Below are 19251 nucleotides of genomic sequence, written 5' to 3' on the forward strand. Positions count from 1 at the left end.
AGACACTACAGAAGCTAAATAACGAATAGTACATAAGAAAATAATGATAAACCAAAACTAGTGTACAATTATAGATTACTAAATACAACTTGCATTGAAAGGAGTTCAATAAAACATATATCAGCATTTAAGTTTATTATAATGCACAAGCAAAACAAGAAAACAAAACAAAATCCACAGCATGTGTACGTTAAAATATATTTTAACACTACAACTACCCACAAACTTTTCGTAAAAATTCGTGTTACAAAATATGGCCCAGTAGTTCTAGGGTTAATTATAATTATTAATAATAAAGTAATTGTCCTTTTATCGTGTTTTGAATAAGGTATTGACGCCGTAACATTGTCAATAATAAAGTAAGAGTTTTTGCAATATCACAGTATCCTAAAAAATAAACAATACCATGTTGGTCTTTAACGTCCTGGCATATCTCCCAATATTCCGAGGTTTGCATAAGTCGTTCCAATGCAGGATCCCACCATTCTACTAGAGGATTATCCATACGCATCATTAGCCCAAAACCTGATGAGTCCATAGAGCAGTCCAACACCGGGTCTTCTATTTTAGTTAAGCCAGGTGGAAGAGCAGTAGAGCCATACGAAATACACACATCGACCTAGCACAATTAAAAATTAACGTTGAACATAAGAATAGTTGTGAACATTGGTGACATTTTGATGTTCGTTTGTCCCGATTATTTGTAATTAGTGTACGTGTTGGGGTGGGGTGTGTGGATGTGGGGTGTGTTTATTTAGTGATTGATTTACGACAGTTACCCCGAGCCAATCTGCATCCTGTTGTTTGCAATAGCCGACCATGAGAGAGACAGAAATTCTAAAAGGAGCATGTCCAGATATCAGCGGTAATTTCATGGTAAGCTTAAAACGCATTGAAACGCCAAAATGTAGTCACCAAAATATATAAATATTAGTAAATCACCAAAACGAATAGTAGGTATATGAACAATAACAAAGTATGTGCCAAAAGATTTTTCTTTGGCATGTCACTTTCTTGAAAAAATTTCTAATTTTAAAAAAAAAAAACCAAAAAAAAACACCCACAAATTTAAAACAAACATGAATCTTCTAAAATAAATACACATTCGCACTCGGCAGCCCGGTCATTACCTGGCGCTGTGATTTGGGTAACTTCCCTCTACAGTTTAAGTGGGCACCTATCAGAGTTCCTAACCCTAACCACCTAAGAGCTTTTTGGCGACGGGAAGGGAAAGAAGGAAGGAATAAAGAGAGAAAAGAAGGAAAGAAGTTGTTTGCTCTGGGTGGGATTCGAACCCGAGACCCCTCGCATGTCAGGCACTGGGTCGGCGACACTTTGCCACGGGTCTTGGGCTCCGCTGGCCAGCGAAACCGTGCCTATACATCACTTAGGGCGATTGCGTCATCACACCACGTGGGATGCATGCACGAACAGGGCATATATCAAGTAGTATTTTGTAGTATACCGTCCTGTTAGGGTTAAGGAAGCCTATATTGAGTTTCGATAGTGGTAACCTAACCCTAAACGAGGGAAAGAAGGAAGGAATAAAGAGAGAAAAGAAGGAAAGAAGTTGTTTGCTCTGTGTGGGATTCGAACCCGAGACCCCTCGCATGCCAGGCACTGGGTCGGCGACACTTTGCCACGGGTCTTGGGCTTCGCTGGCCAGCGAAACCGTGCCTATACATCACTTAGGGCGATTGCGTCATCACACCACGTGGGATGCATGCACGAACAGCGCATATATCAAGTAGTATTTTGTAGTATACCGTCCTGTTAGGGTTTAAAAGATAAACAACATAAACGAGAGGGATCAGAACAGCATTGAGATAACCTACCTCACCAGAAATAACAGCGTTTAACATGTCATCATACGTATCATAGTGTTGCATTTGCGAGACCGGCAGTGTAGATCCCTGAAAAGAAGCCCGGAATCGTAATTTAGCAAACACCGTGACCCACCGTGAACCAAAGCACCATAATTATAGTAAAAACACATATCGAATTGCATTCTGAATACGAGGAATGTCCGTCTGATATCAAACAGTTTGGATTTTTTTTTTAATTCGCGAATTTTTAAAATTAAAATTCGCGAATATTGCTACCAGAGCCCTTAATTATTAATAACGAAATATTTTAACAATGTTTTTAATGTTGTTGTAATACGTACTTAACCCGACATTAAATGTTAAAAACATTTTTACCAAACCCCAAATAAACCAGTTTAAAACGTTTTAAGAACGTTTTATGTTTGTTGGGACAGTATATACGTTTGCAAGAAATAAGGGATATATGTACGTACAAGTAATTGCAACATAATTTATTAGGCCGTGAAACATACCTTTATAGAAGTTTGACGAGCTAAGCAGAATTCATCATTGACAAATCCATCAACAAAACCAAACTTCATATCAGTTACATCCGTAGGATTGAATCCACGTGGGTTTCCAGTCTTGATGGCAAAATAGAAGTCTATAGGTTTATTCCATGACTTGCTGAATTTGAATGTCCTAGCTCTGGTGTGAGCTTTGATCCAACCTGTAAGTTATACGTTGCAACAATAGAAGGTTCAGAGAAACGACAACAAAAACCACAATAAACATACAAACATAACGTAAACATCATTTGTCACTATTACCATAAATCTTTAATTTAATAGCAGAAGGGATACCATTTCTTTAAGGTCAATTTATCGGCATTTTATATATGCAGATTTTTTTCAACAAGGTCACATGCACAATGGATATGTAGCATACAATGAAAGCAAAGTTAACGTAAAACATATAATAATTATTTTAAAGATTAATTACCTGCGCATGCGTCATACCACCCACTCATTAGCCCTACACCCCCACGTGGTACTTGGCCTTTTTCTGATTCCCAACAGTGTTGCCAGACGTCATACACCAAACGGCAATCCTTATTTGCCAATCGACAAACTGTAAAAGAACATAACGCAACATCATGATAACAAACTTAATTCAAACGATAGTACAGGACGCTATAGGGTAGTATCTGAGTTGACATTTTGTCTTGCTACATTTAGTGGGACCAATGATTTTCTGACATCATTACACCTGAAATAATAAAACCAGAAATGGTTCCATTTTTTCTATGCCCATATACTTCCCATGAGGGGTTAAATTTCATGTCATAATGAGGGCCAAAATATAAAATCTTGTTGTAATATATCTCAAATTGTTCCCCTTGCAGGTTTAAGAATGCCAAAAAACAAACAAACATTGGCTTCACTAATGTCTCAAAATAAAATCCCAAAGCCATAGCGCCCTGTATTACCCTTCTCCCCAAATTAATGTTGGAGCCAAAGAGTAATTGCCCGTTCATGTTTCAGTATCTAACCAACATTGACTGGGTACGGGTGCTGGAGGAGGGGGATGTCTTTGTAGCATTTTGTCTTGCTTCATTAGCGGAACCAATACTAATTAATGATTTTAGGCATCCTTGCACCTTTTTTCTATGCCCCTGTGCTTCCCACGAGGTATCGAAGTTCACAATGGGGGCCCACAATGCAAAATCTCAAATTGTTCCTCTCATTGTTAGGAATATAAAATTCAATTATCATATTGCACTGCCGAATCAAATTACTCTTATCGACAAACGAAATAGAAAAATAATGTGTGATAATAATTGAGACATGTTTATGGGTTAAATGTTGTGCATATATATATTTCTATTGGATTCTGGCTGCATTAACTCTGAAGGGGGCATGACAATACAAATTGCACCGAAATTGTGAATTAAGTATATGATTGAGATTTTTTATGTTAATGTTGTTGGTCGAAGCAGCCAAAAATTCGAATTTCACTATCATTATTGAAAAATAATACTTTGAAGTTTTGCAACATTTCATTCGACAAATCATATACTTGAAGAAAACTTGATGATTTATTGTTGTTAATGAGTTCTGTATGTTTTACAAAAGTGTTGTTGTTTCAACCCTCTTTACAACATAACTCAAGAACCACATGATCAAGTATATCTGTGATATTTGAATTCTTCTACACACATGCTATGAATTGAACAATGCAATTTTGTCAAAGCTCACTACCACTCGCAAGATGCTGTGAACTACCAAATCGCAAGAGATTAAAATAGTTGCTAACCTTAAGAGGAGTAATTTGAAACCAGTATCGATGAAATCGGACCATTTTAAAATTTTGATCTCTGTGTATAAAATGTTTAGAATTCCATTCCTGAACTTATCAACGTAAAAAAATATGACAATTGAATTTTTTGTTCCATGTGATAAGAGAACCAATGTTATTGTTCCCCTTCCAAAGAAAGGAGACCTCAGCCTCATGAACAACTATAGAGGAATCACACTGATGTCAGTTGCAGCTAAGGTGTACAATAGGATCCTACTGAATAGAATCAGGGACCATGTTGATCCTATAATAAGAAGTAACCAGGCCGGATTTAGACCAGGCAGAAGCTGTGCACAGCAAACGCATATCCTCCGTAGAATCATGGAGGCTTTCCATAGTTACCAACTTCCACTAACTATAACATTCATTGACTTCAAGAAAGCCTTTGATTCAATCAACAGGAAGATGATGTTTCTGTTTCTGTTTTGCGGCACTATGGTATCCCTGAGAGCATCGTAAAGGCAATACGTGTACTGTATACTAATTCGCAAAGTGCCGTATTGGTAGATGGCAACATCTCGGATCCCTTCCTAGTGACTACTGGAGTATTACAGGGGGATGTTCTGGCCCCATTCCTATTCATTGTTCTCATCGATTATTTGATGACGATGGCTACCGAGGGGAATAACAGCGGTGTTGAAACACACCCGCGTCGCTCCAGGCGTTATCCTGCCAAGGTTTTGAACGACTTGGATTTCGCTGATGATATTACCTTGCTTGAATCTTCCATCCCGCGGGCACAGGCACAGCTGACCAGAACAGCAGCTGCAGCAGAAAGCCTGGGTCTCATCATCAGTGTTCCCAAAACTGAGTACATGACCATCAACTGCAATCCTCAGCCACCACTCCAAGTATACGGAGAACCCATCAAGTATGTCACTGATTTTAAATATCTTGGTTCCATGATGGGCTCTAGCACCAGTGACCTCCCGACGGAAGGCGCTTGCTTGGTATGCATTTTGGAAACTGGAGCATCTGTGGAGAAGTCCAACAATCACTGTTGCAACAAAAGTCAAGCTGTTTAACACCACTTGTGTTACAGTATTGCTCTATGGCTGTGAGTCCTGGGTGATATCTACTGATATGGAAAATAAGATCAATGCTTTTGGTACATCATGTTACAGGATAATGCTGAACATCAAGCGCACTGACCATGTTAGTAATGAAAGGGTCTATGCCATCACCAACACTGTGCCTCTTATCAACTCTGTCAGATCACGACAACTACGATTCCTGGGACATATCCTGAGGATGCAGGAAGATGAACCATGCAGAAGATATGCTCTCTACACCCCATTACATGGTAAAAGAAGACCTGGAAGGCAAAGAACATCCTACTTGTCTTATGTGCAAAAACTGTTGGGGGATTTCGACAACTTTCTACTGCCAGATGCCATTGCCACTTTGGCTTCAGATCGTAGTACATGGAGAAACTTTGTAGTCGCCTGCTTCGCAGCCGAATGAAATGAATGAATGAATGATGATAAGAGAAGCAATTGGAGATACATTAAAACACATTACACAATGATTATTATTTAGCTTTGGTCCCCACTGTGACCTTCGACCCCTTTATGGGAACCACAAAAAATGGAACCAATTAAAGTGTTATCCTTTCAGATTTAAGGATGCGAAAAACATTGATGATCAAAAATCATAACAATTTGAATTTATACATACAGGACAGAGGTATGCTGTACAGTACGCTCTAATTTTGAGGATCGTGAAGGATTATGATTGTCTAGAGCAAAAATACGATTGTTTATCTCAAACCGTGTAGTGTAAGTGCATTAAAATGTCTTTAAAGAAGGTCGTTTAAACTTTTAATCAATTGTTGTGTAAACTTCAATAATAGCTAACATCATTTTGTTCGCATGCTGTGCGTGTAACAAGAGTTTGCAAATGAATACAGATTTTGTCGAATAATCACGAATTTGGTCGAATTATCTACTTAAATTGAAAAGATGTAGACGTGAATCCAGAATACCGATGATGCTGCTTTGCCTATGAAGAGCATTTCGTCTCAATTTGGAATATTCAAGCTGTGCGTATTGTGATGTGCCCTGAGTAATTTGATTTAATTTAATTATTTAACTTTGTTTACAAGCTGAAAGTATTTCATGAGATGGGAAACCCCCTTGTACGTGCAAGACAATGGTGTGGAAAGTCATTTTGGTATTCCCCCAAATTATTGTAAACAAAGTCAGATCTATGTTTGGAACTTGGAAATCCCCAGTTCAGTATATCGCACCATAGTCAGAAAACCCCCCAGGAAGTGATGTAATGTGAAAGGTGAATGTGTATAATTAATATTGGGAAATCCCAAGATTACAGCAATGTTGTGAAAATGTGATTGAAGTAATGGTTTATTAATAGATGATGGGTTTTTGCATGAGTACTGATATAAAAAGCTGGAGGCTTTTGTTGGGACTTTACAGAATGCCGTGGGAGATTGAGAAACTCCACATGTGATGGTCTTCGTGCTTCAAAAAAGAAGTGCATTTTAACCAGTTTATATAGCCAATAATTGAGCTAATTTTAATACAACAACGAAGAAGACAGCGAGCACACAAAAGTGCTCTTCCTCATCAAAGGATTAAAAGTTCTTCTGTCAAATTGCTGGAGTTTGCTGGGTTTGTGAAGGCCACGCATCTGTCAAAAAACAGCGGAGCTGTGTTAAAGAAACCTGTTCCCTGGGAAAAGAGTGATTGGTGAAAGAAATACCATTTTTGGGGAAAGCAGCGCAAGGAGATATATTTGTGGAGAAAGCAGCGCAAGGAGATATATTTGTGGAGATAGCAGCGCAAAGGAGATTGGAGGAAGCATCATCATTTTCGTATGAGGATTTTATACGCAAGGATTTATAAATGCAAATGTACTATGGACTTCGCTGATTTTCGCAGGACAAGTGAATAAGGATATATTACATCAGTCGTCCAGAACATTGCAAGAACTCTAGAATCACCAACAAGAAGACCGCTGGTTAAGTACCGATAGAGTAAAACTGATTGTGTGATTTTAGTGTATATTGTTGTTATATGTACCAAGCATACTTTGTTTTCAATTAAAGACTTAGATTATGTTAGCTTAATCAAACAGTGTATTTGTGTTGTGCATTCGTGTGAGTTCGGGTAAAAGGTGATTTTGGCCTTGAGTCAAGTACGACTCGTAACAGTATTAAACCTGCATTGACGGGGCTTAGTAATAAGTAGGGTTACAAGTTAACTGTCTGGTACGTGCCGTTGACTATGAGGCATATGAATTATATAAAGGCCCGGTCACACTATGACGAATAGGTGTGAACGGCAAGCGAAGTTAAGTTGCGAATTGCATTTTTGAATTTATCATCACTCATCGTGTGTTGCCGTTAGTTGAAAATTTTGTGACGGCAAAAGAAGTAGTTGTGGAGACGCACAGAGCAGAATTATTATTGTGTTACCAATAATTTGCATTGAAATTTGAGACATCTAAATTTGGATAGAAATGTAAAAGGTGGGTCGAAATATTATTATGAATTCAACGAAAAAACAAAAAACAAACAAAAATAAGATGAAACACGTACCCGCGTTTATCATGTCGACCGTAAATCCCCTTAACTGGCCAGATGTCTGATCGCTGCAAATTAGAAAAGCATGTTTTACATAATGTGAACGCTATATTTGTCAGCTGTATTTGACAACAGAGCAGAGCGTATTTGATGAAACTGTTTGATGATATGATCCCGGATGAAAATATGGTTTAATGATATATTTTTGAAATTGTTGTTCACTTCAAGTCGGTCCACTTCAGTCATGGTTGATTACACACGGACAATATATCATTCAATGGCATATTTTGTGAGTTTAAGGAGAAAATTTACTACTACTACTACTACCACTACCACTACTACCACTACTACTACTACTACTACTACTACTACTACTACTACTACTTCTACTACTACTACTACTACTACTACTACTACTACTAAAATAATAATAATAATAATAATAATAATAATAATAATGATAATAATAATAATAATAATAATAATAATAATAATAATAATAATAATAATAATAACACTAATAATAATAATAATAATAATAATAATAATAATAATAATAATAATAATAATAATAATAATAATAATAAAAATAAAAATAATAGTAATACAAACCAAAGAAGCGTTTGCTTCAATATAATGTACTATTTCTTACATGTACAGGCCATTAGATTGTGCATGTCCTGTTGCAATAGTCCATATTCTGTCATTCTTCGCATTGGAACCTGCAAAATGAGAAGAAAATAATATTTATTCTTCATAATATTTCGCAATGAAATAATCCAAAATGTGTCCTGTTTGGTATCACAAATTATAATGTCATTATTTTTATTATCATTATTTTGTCATAAAAATGTTTATCATTATTTTGTCATAAAAATGTCTTCATTGCTCCATATCCGCCAGTCCTCATACTATCTCCGATCGGCTGGTAACTCGCTTGTTATCCCCAGAACCTTCAAACTGGCTGGGGATACTGCCTTTTCTGTGGCTGGCCCCAGTCTTTGGAATAAGCTGCCAATAGTCATCAGAATGGCCCATAGCACTGGGACTTTTAAAAGTCTCCTTAAAACTCATCTCTTCCCCCAAATATGATGTTTCCCTTCCTTCTGTCTTCTTCTCGCGCCTCGCATCCCTTGGAAATTTGTGCGCGTTATTAGTTCAGTATTTATTATTATTATTACTAATACAAGCATTGTCAACGTAAGATTCATGTTTGTTCCATGTTTTTCCGAATTATGCATTTATAAACAATTATTCATATAATAATAGTCTATGGAGAACACACAAACCTTGTTGTCCAGTTACGGCAAACATAGTTGTACCTTCATTCTGCGTCAAACTTATTAACGCCACAACCAAAGCAACCGAGGACAATAATACTGCAACAACCCCCAGCATTAGAAGTAGCTTATTTACACCAGAACCGCGCTTATGTGCAAAAATTCTACCAGTATCACTCGAATCTAAAGTTTCCATATTCACTTTGTGGATAGACTTGTTGTACTTCAGAATGATATACCTATATTGGAGGCATTATGTCTGAGATATAGTTATTCACGGATTTTATAATTATGCCCCTACTGGTATTGTAATTGACCAGTCAAGTCCCGGGGATCAAATCCAGAGCTCATCTGAATGTGGTAGCAGCAATCATGTTGTTAATGCTTGTATTTGCAGAGATTGTTTCCGAAGGGCGCTAAATCCAATAGCTGCCTTGTGTCAAATACTTCTGCTATATTTTAACATTTTAAAGTTTAAATGACATTTAACGATTTGAATGGATATTATCGTGAAAAAAATAACATAACAACAAATAATAAGACCGGTTTTTGTAAAATTGGGGGTGGGGGAGGGAGGGGGTGTTGCAAAGATTTATTGGCAAGCCGCGAGGGGCGCAATCAATTTTTGGCAGGTCGGGGGGGGGGGAGCAATTTTTGGCACACATTTACGGAATACCTTTTAAATATTAAACATGCTCTAAAGTGCTTAGGGAAACATTACAGAAACGTTAAAACATGTCCTGATCGCTATGCTCGCATCATATATCTAAACCATTTAAAGTTTGTAAATTGAGAACCCACAAATGTGCAAAGGGGGGTAAAGATTTTTTGGCGGGTCGAGAGGGGAAGGGGGAGGCGAGCGATTACTGGTGAGCAATTCGAAAATCCACGAGGCTGGGGTTCGTAATTATTGCACAACCCCTTATGGCCATATACGGGGTTACATTATAGTAGTATTATATTATACGCATGACGTCAATATAATCAATGTACACAGAACGGTGAACTTTTAAGGTAGCCAAGAGTCTTGTTTTGTATCACACGTACTTGAATAGGAAATGTTTTGCGCACTTATTTCACCTTTTCTTCAATATTTGGTCAAGTTGACGTCGAATGTTCTATTCTACATACCGTCGTTTGCCCATAGTACCTCCAAAGCTGCGAATTCTGCACCAGCACGAGGGCCTCGCATTCGGCGGAAGTTTGACATTAATTCTGCTTTTTTGTACAGTAAAAGGCATTCGCTCCTTAATTTTGTTCCAATAGAGTCTTTGATTAGGTATAAAAACAAGGTGGGTCCCAATTTCAAATACCAAATTTTGAAGAATTAGTTTTCAAAGTCCGAAATGTGTTTTCCTATTGATTACAAATTGACGCGTGTCAGTAAATATACATAGTCACGTCGTATATAGGACTGGTTGCGACTCTAATACTGTATGTGGTTATCTACGAGTGTTAGGAACGACAGAAACCAGTTGTGAAGGAACTACGAACATCGCTGAAAAATAAACGTCCTTAACAACCAGTCAACTTCAAGAAAAATAGGCAAAAAGAACACTTTCATGATTGTTTTTCATTACTTTTTTAATATTTCATATGATCCATACTTATATCGCCTAGCTAGACCAATCAAACCACTATATAAGAATATTTACCTTTAAGATTACAACAACTTAATCTTTTCTTTTACCTACTTTCTATCTTCCTTTAGCCTCAATAAAATCCAACAATCAAACGGCAACTATCTAATATTAAGGTACGAGGGTCGTACAGTATGTAATGAAAGTTAACTTGTAACCCCGTATATGAATTTTCATGGCATTTCTCTATGATCACATACAATGTACCTTTGTCTCATAATGAAAGGTTTGGCTACAAAATGATTATCTTATAAACGCATCTACGCACGGTTTCCAACTCGATACGCATGAGTACACATTTTTTCCAAGCAAAGTTAGCCTACAAATACCATGTCTCTACACAGTCGGTGTTTACACTACACGGTTGAGTGCATAGGATCGTAAGAGCTGTGTGAGTTTCTAGCTGGGGACTAGTGGACTAGTGGACAAAATGCGTGTTTAAAAGTATTTTTGACCAAAATCAACGTTTTTTCATTTGAAAAACATTTTGATATTGCCAACAATAGCAAACGTGGAAATTTACTTGTTTCTGCCAGTTCTGTTGACTAATCCACAAACCATAAAATGGGAGTCTCCCTAGAAAATATTTGAAGCCGTGATTAAAATGCAACTGTTATTCTACTATTGTTTATACGAAAAGTAGTGGTACATAGAGAGAGGTCATCGTTTGCGTAAGAAATCTATTTTTAAACGTTTCTGTTCATTTGAGGTTGAGAGCATCAATAGAAAATCACGTGAATTATTAAATTTCTATTTGCATAATATTTTGTACTATATTAAACCCTATTTACATGAGTGTGCAATTTTTATACATTTCCACCATATTGTATCAGTCATCACTTGCACGCCTACACATGCACATATTTTTGTTTGATCTACATCAGTTATCATCATACTGAGTACTAGCCGCAGACATTATATTCAATCTGTTTAATTTTGGAGATAGTTGATGCCATCCCATTTCCACCCACATTTAATAGCAAGTCTCAGATTTTACCAAAGGCAGACACAGGACCAAGAATTTAAAAATTAGTCATATACATCATGTACTGTTGCTGTTCACTGACGTTTTATACGTGCATGTATTTGCTGTAATATAAAAGGCCCGCCTTTTCGCGTAATTTGGCAGTGTCCCTAGTCTATTGGTTTTACGCTACTGCTGTTACGTAATTAAGTATATGGTATCATTTACACATATGTGGTTTGAAAGACAGTCTTTATGCCATCATCAGCTTTCATTACGTACATGAATTTGCCGGTAACAATATCTAGAATATTATAGGATAAGGACATGTAAAGTACCAAAAAGTCAGACCAAGAGTCAGAAGCGTATACTATTATAGTGATACATTACATAATTGAATTCGGCAGACGGCCGAATCCAGTTTCGGCTTTTGGTAAATTCATTTTACGCATGCATTATTTTTGAATTAGAGAACAAGGACAGAGGGCAGCATATCGATTTTTTAACGGTTATCGTCGTTGACCGCACTGCGATGCACCGTTAGCTAACCCTGTATGCCGCCCTCTTTTGATTACTTATTATGCTGTTATCATCTGATCTCCGTTAAAAAATTGATATGCTGTCGTCTATTTTGAACAGCATTAATCCCTTGTTCTCCAGTTCAAATGTAATGCATGCGTAAAATGAATTTACAAAAAGCCGAATGCGGATTCGGCCGTCTGCCGAATTCATAACGATATGATTAGTATAATTAATTTTATTTATTACATTATTTTGGATTTGTTTGCCAATTTTTTAGCATAAAAATACATTTTGTTTAAAAGAGGTACTTTAATGTTATTGGATGGCTATCTACTACCTGCAGTAGATGTTTTAATCGAACTACATAAAAGTTTGTTACCTATTTTCCCATTACCTTCAAATTTCAACCATTTTAACTATATTTCTATTGCTCAATGACTTTTGTAATTGCGTATTGCCAGTACATCCAGCACTACAGTAAGCCAAACAATTAAGGTACCAGTTATGTTTACCCCTGTATATCCTAAACAAAGACAGACGTGTCATAATTGGAACCAGCAGCCAATAGCTGCATTCTTTAGCTCGAATTTAAGACCTCATTCGTTGAAATTGTTCAAAAAATAAAGACACATCGATCCAAAACCCCAAGGAAGGTGCCAATTTAAAAGTTGCAGCTTCCTCCATTGCATGCGCTATTGATTTGTACACAAACCGTTCGCGAACAAGGGAACTAGCGCCGTGCTTCCATTGATTAGCACGTTAAAACTAGCGCCATGCTTTCATTGATTAGAACACAAATGTGCACATTTTTGATTTCGTCTCTCCGATAGGGTTTAGATCACCGTTTCTTTAATTCTCAACCAATTTCAACAAATAAAGTCTTGAATCAGAGCTAAAGAGTTCAGGTATTATCTGCTTGTTATAATTTTGACATATTTGTCTTTATGATATACAGGGTTGAACACAACTGGTACCTTAATTTTTTGGCTTACTGTATATCGGTACAATGGCGTGAGTAACTCCCTCAACCTCCTTCACGAAATCCCGAGCACGCCAATGTATATCAGTGTTGTGTTTATTCGTCATTCCTTTCGCATAAGTCTAAACTACTTTTACAATTCAACACATGATTGAAGCTGGTAAGCTTTAGACGATGAAAATGTTCAATGAAACATAGCCTGCCAATTCCGTATATCAAAGTACATGATGTAATTATTTAATATCCAATGCATATATCCTCTGGATCTCTTCCGGGCATATGACCTGTAAAATGAGAATAAAATGCGATGCGAACTGTTAATCAACTGTCATTTTCTAACATGATCTCTACTTTGAAGTTGTTGAAGTGTTATTGTCTGTTTCGAAAAATACAGCGGCAACATTTTGTTGAACAGCTAATCCAAGGACTTGACTTGAAGAATCGGGAATCAAATACTAGTTTAGTGTATGTACTAGTATTCTAATTGCGTTTTATTAGTAGACAAAATAGAAATAAATGTAACTGACTACTCTTTCTGTCTTGCTTTATTTACAAGGGGTAATGTAAAGGCCACCTAATGCAACCCTGGTATAAAATGGTATACTCCTGCTTGTAGTATGATAGTGATTCTGTTTCACCTCGTTGACCCCATATGACATTTGACCCCGGATGACCTCTGATTGATGACCTTTGACCTCGGGTAACATTAATAATTTAATTATTCAGTCATTTCGTGTAAGATTTTCGATTTTGATAGGCTTAAACTCTGCCCGCGAGCCTTTTTTTTTATCAACCTTTTAGCTTTTCAAAGTAATATGATTCGCTAATGAAGGATTTTCCCAACTTTCTAACGCACATCACCGTGAGCGATATATCATAGTTTTGTCAGAATTTCCGTTTTGATTTCACCATTTTTTACTGCCGGCTGAAAATTTTTCAAAATCAACACGTGAAATCCGAGGCATTGTAAATCGATATCCCTGGGTGCCATTATGAAGACCGGCCTGGCTACAGTTGCCATAACTTCAATATAGCAACGAAATTCCCAGGCCTAGCGCTCCTATGACACTGTGAGTGATTAATTATTTGATTTCATCATCACCGTGATCATCGGACCAATGTGTTGAAATTTGCTTCTCCTCAAAACAACTTTGCCCAACAATCTTACATGCAATTGGGCAATATTTTAAACAAAACTTTCATTTACAAAACATAAATATTACGCTGTATGTTTTATGATCAAGCAAAATGTTTGGAACACACTTCCAAATAACCTTCGTAACGCCCCCAGACTTTCGGTATTTAAACGCTAGCTTAAAACCAATCTTTGTAAATTGATTGTTTTTATGTTTGTTTGTAAATTTCGTGCTTTACGCGCTTTGAGTTCCTCATCAGAAGAGGTTGTGCCTTATAAGAGCCATTCATTATCATTGTTAACTTTTAAACAAAAACCTGTTCAAGCAATTATTTGAAATTGCTTGCCTAAAAACATAATAACTTGGATGTTAATACTTGACGTAGTGTTTCAATTGTCATGAAGGTGACTGGGTATGGTGCCTTTTGTTTGTGTTTGTTTGAAACTGCTTTTGGAAACCCACCGAAAGTCATAGGCCCTAATGAAGCAGCCAATAAGCCTTGCATTGAAAGACATGGTTAAAGTGTGTTGAGTACCACCCCAAAGTTTCCCTACATACACCCCCACTATCCACCTCTGCACCCACCCCACCCCATAGGCCTACATGTACATGATATTACATATACTAGTACATAATAATATATAGCATAGCTAGGCATAGCGCTTAATTATGACAAATATGGTTAAGCCTATAGGCCTACATGTCAGTCTGAAGCGTGTAATGAAAATGGCAACCCGCGATGAGGACGGGTAGGTCATACAAAATTCACCTGGAGATAGGAGGGACAGAAGATTAAAATCCCCTATAATAACACGCTAATTTTTCTAGGTTTGGACCGTGGATTTTCCCATGCACCTCAAGCGTGCGTCTCTTAATACGGACTAACCTAGGTAAACAGACAGACAAAATGGTTTTCATAATCATGGAATCCATATAAATTAAAATTGCAGGCTATCACGGGAGCAAAGTTTTTAAAATTCACCTCATTTACCAGAACACCCAATTGGGGATTTGGGCTACCAAATCGCTGGTCGGGCAATCTTTGCTTTTCAATGGAAAATTGACCTGGATGACAACAATGGAAATATCGACTATTTCTGCTGGTTGCTCTCGAAATAAAAGTACTGAGTTTGACATTTTCGGAGCATGAAGAGAAAAAGGGTAAAATAAAAACGGAAATTCTGACAAAACTATAATATATATAGACCCACACGATGTGTCTTACAGAGGTGGGAAATATCTTTCTTTAGCAAACTACAGGGTGTCTCAATAAAAAATAGGCCACGTGGATTAGGGGACGTAACTTAAAATTTCTGCAGTAAAATCAAAACTTTTTTTGTAGATTCAAGAATCATGACGTTTCGTCTTTAAGATGGTCCACAAATCAGCAAAATCTGTTCATGCGTCACTGAGATAATTGGGATTGTACAAAGAGACCCATTTTTGGACCGTTCCAATGGGGCAATACGCATAATGTGCTGCATTGTAGTTTAGAATGGAAAAAAGAAATGAAGTAAACTCTCAGTCTTGCCGGGTACGAGTTAAAAACATCAACCAACCAACCAACCAATCAATCAATCTCCTAAAGAATGTTTTTCACACCTTTCTCTTTGGGTTAAAAATATGTAAAAATATACATACATTTCTCAAGCAACAAAAGGGTCATGGGATCAGTTAAGTTTCATAATGTACACATGCTTGACCAGGAAAAAAAATCTTTTTTCAGATAATGAATCGGGAAAATTGCAATCCGCTATAGTTGATGCGTTTACATAGCTTTACATGGTTTAGGATTCATTTATTGATCCCGATAATTCGCGAAGCATGCTTCCTCAAATGATTTGCACCAGGACCATTACTCTCAAACATTATATTGGAAAATGATAAAGAAATCATATAAAGTGTGTATTCTTTTTAAAAAATCCTGTATTGGTGCTGCCTTTCAGATAAAAATCATGCTTATTTGTTGCTCAAAAGGGTAAATCCTGTTTAGGCTATGTTTTGAAAATCACTAGACACGCATCAACTAGCGTTTTTGGGCCACTTAGATTCATTCTTAGGAAAGAACCCGTTTTCGTGTTTTTCTGGTCATATATGTGTAGACTATGAAACTTAAGTGACCGCTTGGACCTATATTGTTTATTGAGAAATGTTTGAACAACATTGTTAACTCAAACAGAAAGGTGCGAAAACATTCTTTGAGAGATTAATTGATTGGTCAATTTATTTTCAATTCGTACCCAGCAACTTCATCCCTTGTTGTCCATTACAATGCAGCACATTAGTGTTTAATGTGCATTGCCCCATTGGAACGGTCCAAAAATGGGTCTACTTGTAAAATCCCAATTATCTCTGTGACTCGTGAACGGTTTTTGATGTTTTATGCACCATTTTAAAGAAGAAACGTCATGGTTTTTTAATCTGTAAAAAAGTTTTGATTTTACTGCCGACATTTTAAGTTATGTCCCCCAAACTACAGGGCCTATTTTTATTGAGACACCCTGTATATTAGTTTGAGACGCTAAAAAATGAATTCCGTAAAAAGCTCGCGGGCGAACTAAAGGCCTATAAAAATCAAAAATATCACACTAAAAGACACAATTTGATGCTTAATTTTAACACCAGGATATTTTGAAAAAATGTATATCCAAGCACCAAGTTTTTAACTGACATTACTGAAGAAAAAAAAATTGCTTTATATTTGACCGAGAAAATTAATTTTATAGCAAAAAGGTCTGAATTGTGCTGATTTTAACATGTATCGATCGACTTTTAGCGCGACTAAGCAGAACAAAAGAATCGGTTTTCCAGGTTGCTGACTGGTAAACAACTAATTAAATAGAGGAAAGAAAAGAGAACGCGGCGATTATAATAAAGTAGCATTATCACGTTATGGCGACAAGGCCTTTGCGACATTTTTGAAAGACACTACAGAAGCTAAATAACGAATAGTACATAAGAAAATAATGATAAACCAAAACTAGTGTACAATTATAGATTACTAAATACAACTTGCATTGAAAGGAGTTCAATAAAATATACATCAGTATTTAGGGAAAAAATAATAATACCCAAGTAAAACAAGAAAACAGAACAAAATCCAGAAGATTCGTACATTAAAATATATTTTAACACTACAACTACCCACAAGCATTTTTATCCGTCAGAAAAATCGCACACGTTTACGCCCAAACGACCTAAGACAATCGTAGATGCATCCTTTGCGCTCATTTGGGCGATTTCTATTTAACTATTATTGACCTTATTATTGAGTGAACACAGGGAGTGACCACAGAATGCTTCTATGCAAAATGAAGATAGATACCAGAGACCAAAAACACAGGAAAGCAGACCTTGAAAACCTGAAAACTAAGAAGGTGGAATTCCAATTAGAGCTTAAAAACCGGTTTCAGGCACTTCAGGAGCAAGAGGACACAGACTTGGACAGTTGGAATGACCAGCTTGTTGATATCATCCAAGAAAGAAAGAAAAAGAATCAAAAATATCAGACAGCACCAAACAGCTCTTGGAGAAAAGAAGGAACATGAAGAGAGATGGAATAGGAATCCAAAATATAGAATACACAGAGACATGTAAAACAATCCGAAAGAAGATGAGGGAAGACATTCGGAAGTTTAACACTCGGAAGATAAAGGAAACAATAGAAAATAACAGGAGTCTAAAGAAAACCAACAAGAAGTTATCTGATGGCAAGCAGAAGATAATAACCCTGTTAGACAAAAACGGGCAGGAAATAAGGGATCAAGACTTAATACTACAACGGATAGGAGAGTTCTATGAACAGCTCTACCAGAGTGACAAGAAGGCTGAGGAGTTGAAACAAATGAAGAGATGCCTGATGTCACAAGTTGGGAAGTGAATCATGCACTTAATAGTATGGAAAGAGGAAAGGCGCCAGGAACAGACAATGTGATATTGATACAATCGTGGAAGGAGGAGACTCCATCACAGGAGAGCTCGCCAAGCTTTTCACAGCTTGCATCAGACAGGAAAAGGTACCACAACAATGGAAAGAGGCAAATATGGTCATTCTCTTCAAGAAAGGAGACAAACGAGACCTCAAAAACTACAGACCCATCAGCCTGCTCTCAAATGTGTACAAGCTTTTCACAAGAATCCTAACCAACAGATTGGAAAACACTCTAGATAGTAACCAACCCAAAGAGCAAGGAGGGTTCAGAAGTGGCTATTCCACCATGGACCATATACATACCATCAATCAACTGAAGGAAAAATGTCATGAGTATAATCAACCTCTCTGCATGGCCTTTATAGACTATGAAAAGGCATTTGATTCCGTGGAAACCCAGTCAGTGTTGGATGCATTACATGAACAAGGAGTAGAAAGTAAATACATAAACCTTCTGAGAGATATATACACAAACTGCACAACCACAGTAACTCTTCACAAAGAAAGTGCAAAGATCAACATCAAAAAAGGAGTGAGACAGGGAGATACAATCTCGCCAAAGGTATTTACAGCATGTCTGAAAGCATATTCCAATCACTTCAGTGGGATGAAAAAGGTGTTAATATCAACGGAGAGAAGTTCAACCGTCTCAGATTTGCAGATGATATAATCATCATAACAGAAAGCCTGGAAGAAATTGAAACCATGCTCATGGAGCTCGCTGAAGCTAGCAAGGAATGTGGCCTGAAGATGAACATGCAGAAAACAAAAATAATAACAGGACCCCTCGTTCAGCAAAGAATAGTCACTGTAAATGGTTGCAACATATAAGAAGTCAATGAATATATATACCTGGGACAGCAGTTCAGCTTGAAGGAAAAAGGACAAGAACAGGAAATAAAGAGAAGAATCAAGCTTGGATGGAGGCAATACGGAAAGCTTAGCAATATCATGAGAGGAGAGATACCAATATGCCTGAAAAGGAAAGTGTTCAACCAATGTATAATTCCAACTATTACATATGGGGCTGAGACATGGACGCTTACTGCAAAAATGGAAAAGAAGCTACAAGCGGCACAGCACAACATGGAA

At 37.0% G+C, this 19251-nt stretch overlaps 1 protein-coding gene across 7 annotated transcripts in view; it reads right to left on the reverse strand.

The window, feature by feature from the left end:
* Window positions 1–19251, reverse strand: part of LOC140141524 (uncharacterized) — an 87137-nt gene that overhangs the window by 14191 nt on the left and 53695 nt on the right. For 3 of the 7 annotated variants that reach the window (XM_072163419.1, XM_072163423.1, XM_072163428.1), the window contains exons 2-7: window positions 8360–8429; window positions 7723–7775; window positions 2808–2936; window positions 2339–2535; window positions 1836–1913; window positions 406–619 (exon numbers count right to left, since the gene is read on the reverse strand). The exons of 2 other annotated variants lie outside the window; for them this stretch is intronic. In XM_072163419.1, the coding sequence (XP_072019520.1) occupies window positions 406–619; window positions 1836–1913; window positions 2339–2535; window positions 2808–2936; window positions 7723–7775; window positions 8360–8429 (741 nt within the window). Of the gene's footprint in view, window positions 1–405; window positions 620–1835; window positions 1914–2338; window positions 2536–2807; window positions 2937–7722; window positions 7776–8359; window positions 8430–8996; window positions 9213–13223; window positions 13377–19251 lie in introns of those variants that run through there. 2 more of the 7 variants (XM_072163427.1, XM_072163420.1) reach the window with 2 other exon arrangements.

The sequence above is a fragment of the Amphiura filiformis genome, chromosome 19, assembly GCF_039555335.1.
Source record: "Amphiura filiformis chromosome 19, Afil_fr2py, whole genome shotgun sequence".
In the NCBI taxonomy this organism is placed as follows: Eukaryota; Metazoa; Echinodermata; class Ophiuroidea; order Amphilepidida; family Amphiuridae; genus Amphiura; species Amphiura filiformis.